This window comes from Psammomys obesus, unplaced genomic scaffold (assembly GCF_907164565.1).
Source record: "Psammomys obesus unplaced genomic scaffold, mPsaObe1.curated_primary_1811, whole genome shotgun sequence".
Taxonomy (NCBI): Eukaryota; Metazoa; Chordata; class Mammalia; order Rodentia; family Muridae; genus Psammomys; species Psammomys obesus.
Genome location: NW_026593947.1, coordinates 2,899,079 through 2,903,137, shown reverse-complemented (window position 1 = coordinate 2,903,137; position 4,059 = coordinate 2,899,079). Strand labels below are relative to the sequence as shown.

The following is a 4,059-nucleotide window of genomic DNA, read 5'->3' as shown; positions in this document are numbered from 1 at the left end:
TTCATGACTCCTCTCCCCTGGTCCCCTTGTTAGTCCCTCGTATTCCAGTCAGGCCTGCCGTGAGTGGGTTTCCACCCATGCTGCATTCTGGGTAAACTGACAAAACAGCCTTTCTGAAGACAAAGCAGGGTGGTCAGATGTCGGGGGAGGAGAGGACTCTCATCAGTGTCACTGACAGTTTTACTACACCCGACGCAAAGTCATCAGGGTAGAAGCTGAGTCAAACCTGCTGGGAAGGGGGCTTTGAGAAGCTGGACGTCCAGTGGGGGCAGTGTGGCCTGCTACTGATGGCCTGCTACCCGAGGGGGGGCGGGCAGTGACGAGGCCACAGCACTGCTTCCGATAGGTACTCTTGGACACTGGGCAGCAGGCTGCGCCTGAAATGGGCTGAACACCCTGTTTATTTCCACTTTTTGATTTCTTAATGAAGTGGGATCTGCAGGGACAGGGATAACATAAAATATTCAGACAGATGTAGATAATATCAAGTATAGCTAGATGACAGATGGTGATAGATGATGGAGGGACGGACGGATGGAAAGACATACAGACGCGGATCTGCAAAGAACAGTCTCGGCTCGCCGAATCGCTCAGCACCACGTAGCCGCTCCAACAAAAGCAGGCGACTAGGGTTAGGTAGGGAAACAAAACCAAATCTCGCGAGAGCGCCGCCATCGGCCGCCGTCTGCGCGACTCTCGCCGCGGCTTCCGGCCGGCGGGCCGGGCTGGCGGCGTCGCCCAGGGCAACGGCGATGGCGGCCGAGGCGGCCGGGCGGCTCTTCTCGCTGGAGCTGCTGGTGGACTGGGTGCGGCTGGAGACGGGGCCGTGGCCGTGCGCCGCGGGCCCCGCCGTGGCGTTCCGCCTGCTGGACTTCCCGCCGCTGCTCGTCCTCCCACCGCCCGCGGCCAGCCCCGAGCCCCGGAGCGGCGCCATCAGCTTCGGGCGCGGCAAGGCCTGCCTACTGCGCCTGCGCCCCGCCGGCCTGCGGCGCCCGCGCCTGCGCGCTGCGGTGCTGCAGCTGCCCGGGGACCCGGGCTGCGCGCCGCGCCCGCTCGGGGCGTGTGACGTCCTCCTGGAGGCCTGCCCGGGCCAGCGGGCCGTCTTCACCCTGCGCGGCCCAGCGGCGGAGCGCGTCGGGGAGTTGGCGCTCTTCTACCGCCTGACCGACCTGGGACGCTTCCCTCCGGGGCCTGGAGGCCCGCTGAGCCCTGGGGACGTCCTGCAGGGGTCGGAGCCGCGAACTCGCGAGAGCCCGAAGCTGGGCACCCGAGCCTCCTCGGCCACGAGCCTGCAGCGTGCCGCAGACGGATGCCACTTGGAGGCCCCGGAGCCACTCGCCGAGGACACCAGCTGCTGGTGTGCAGAGGACTGGGTCCCCTTGGCCGAGCAGAAGGTCTGGGAAGAAGCCATCTTACACAGCTTGGCCAGCTCTGGGGACATATCTTGCTTGTCTTGCTCCCCTGCGCCCAGTGAGAGGTCTGCCAGTCCCCTCAGCCCGGAGGCCACAGAGCTGGACTTTGAAACCAACACCTTTTGCCCCCCTCCTCTGTATTACACTCACCTGACTCAGGAAAAGACTCCTTCTGCCAGGGTTGAGATCACTATCGAGCCTGAGAAAAACGGACCCGAGGGTCTGGATGCCGTTTTTCCCGAAGCAGAGCCGATAGGTCCTCCCGCAGGTCCCGTGCGATCTGCGGTGTGGGAGAAGCCCTCGGTGCCTCTAAGTCCTCCGCGGACGCGGCGTTCCGAAGCAGCTAACAAGTCGGCCTGTCCCCCACAGGATGAGCAAAGTGCAGCCAACGCAATGAGACACCTGCCGCTGTTGAACGCTTTATTGATCGAGCTGTCCTTGCTGTGCAACCAGCCCATGTCAGAACCCTCTCAGGTTCATCCCCACCTAGCCTGGTTGTACAGAGGTGAGCAACACCAGGGCCCAGAACCTCCCACCAAGTCCTCATGTCGGTCAGAATCAAAGAGCAGCAAGCTTTCCGGGCGAGAAAGTGAAAAGCCTTCGAGTGTTCAGTCTAGGAAGAATCCTAAAGGTAAACGTTCAGAGAAGACCAGTGGCAGCCCACCACGGCCTCCCAAGGGGAAGCTGCTCTATGGCTTAACAAACTCACTGAGGCTGCGTCTAAAGCAGACAAACCCCAACATGCTGGCCATACATGAAAAGAGGGAACAGTATAGAAAGTCCCAGAAACAGGCTGTGGGCCCAAAGTTCCGAGTCCGGTCATGGAAAGAGAAAAAAGGCTCAGGCTTGGCGGCACATGGCGGGGTGCCACCTCAGCCCCTGATGAACGAGTCTTCACTCTCAAATGGGTCCCTTGCCGAAGGCAGTGATACTTCAGTGCAAGTCAGCACTGGCTTTGATGAGTCAAGTACAACTAAAGAAACAAAAGGAAGCCATGCTGTGAAGAAAGAAACCGTTGATGGGAGGGAAAACAGACCCAAGGATGCTTTGCCGGAAGCACCTATGAGCTCTGCAGGCCCCATTATTCCAGAAAGATTTCCTCACTCAAATATTTTGGGAGGAAAATCAATGAAAGTCCAAGGCCCAGGGCTTTCCCAGCAGGATCCTACTGTTGACAGGAATGCAGATGAGGGGAGAGATGGTGGGCAGGTCAGAGTGGAAGACATCGTGCCTGCCGATACAGGTGGAGACCAACCACCCAGTAGGCAGAGTTCCTGTGAGAGCGTCTCAGAGCTACAGTCCCAGCATGAGTGCAGCAGCCTTTGCTATTCGGAAGACTTCTGCACCAGTGAAAACGCCAGTACCACAGGGGCAGAAAAGGCAGGGCATGGTTCACAGGCAAGCCAGCCAGGCGAGGCTGGGCTGTCCACACGGAAAAACAGCAGTGACGCGGGTTCTGTGCTCACCCCCGCCTTTTCCGCTGGCTCCCCCGTGTGTTCACGCAAGAGCTCTCGGGTATTGAAGACTTATGATAGCCTAGAGGACGTAACCAGTCTATCCACAAGTGACTTTTTATCACAATGGACAAGTGAGAAGGAAGACAGGGCAAATCCTGTGAGTACAGGTAGTTCAAAGGTCATGAGGAGATGTCAGGACAGCTCCACAAAACTTAAAGCAGGGGCCAGTCACAAGTCATCTGAGAAAAGCCAGTCACCAAGGACATCTCAAGTGAGTTCTTATGAGCCATCACATTTGTCTGAGCTAGAGCTCAGGGCTGTAGACAACCATGTGTCATCTGACCTCCAAGAAGACGAAGATAGCCTTGGCTTACTACGTATCTCCAAACAGTGCCGAGATATCTGTGAATTAGTAATAAATAAGCTTCCCGGGTACACAGTGTGAAAGTATGCTGCTTTCGGAAACTAGCTGTATAGCTGATGAGTGCCAGTCCTGCAGAGATAACCTGAGTACGTGTGTGGTAGTTCTTTTAAGAAGTGTAAATAGTTTGTTGTTGTTTAGCACCTTACCCTTCAGGCTGATGCTACTCTGAAGTCGCTGTTATGCTTAGGAATTATTGCTTTGTAAGATGCTTAAGATTAAAGTTTGTCTGTATAATCTCCAAACGGATCTGTCTTGAAGTGAAGATTATTTGAAAGTTGTCGTTTCTTGCACCACTGTAAATAGGGCTTGTTACTAAGTTTAGCACCAGTGTGTAACGAGAGTCAGTTTTCTAACAGGCGTGCTGGAGCTGGAGAGGAGCAGTGTGTTTGTGATCTACCCCTGCTGCTGAGAATTTACACACCCTCATGACATTTTGTTCCTTTATTTTTCAGTCTCTTCTCTTACTTGGTTAACACTTACTTGAGCTTATGTTCTTTGATGAGAGAGCCTGTCTTGCACACACCGATATTACCTGAGTTCTTAGGAAGCTGCTGAATGAATGCCTTGGTATTTGAAATGCCTAGTGTAGGCTGTAGCACTGATACTAATGAGAAGGGTGGAAACTCCCTCGTGGAGACAGGTTTGGGTGATGATTTCCTTTTGCTGAGTCTAAACACCCGTCAAGCATTCTCAGGTGTTCATGGAGAAAAGAGTGAGGCTTCATATTCCACAAGCTTGCATGAGTAGGAGAGTTTTGTGATTGCAC

At 55.3% G+C, this 4,059-nt stretch overlaps 1 protein-coding gene across 1 annotated transcript; it reads left to right on the top strand.

Moving 5' to 3' along the window:
- The first annotated feature begins 378 nt into the window (after positions 1 to 378).
- Positions 379 to 3,537, top strand: Map10 (microtubule associated protein 10). Its single transcript, XM_055617529.1, has one exon. The coding sequence runs from the start codon at positions 516 to 518 to the stop codon at positions 3,312 to 3,314; it is 2,799 nt and encodes a 932-aa protein (XP_055473504.1). The 5' UTR covers positions 379 to 515; the 3' UTR covers positions 3,315 to 3,537.
- The last annotated feature ends 522 nt before the right edge of the window (positions 3,538 to 4,059 follow it).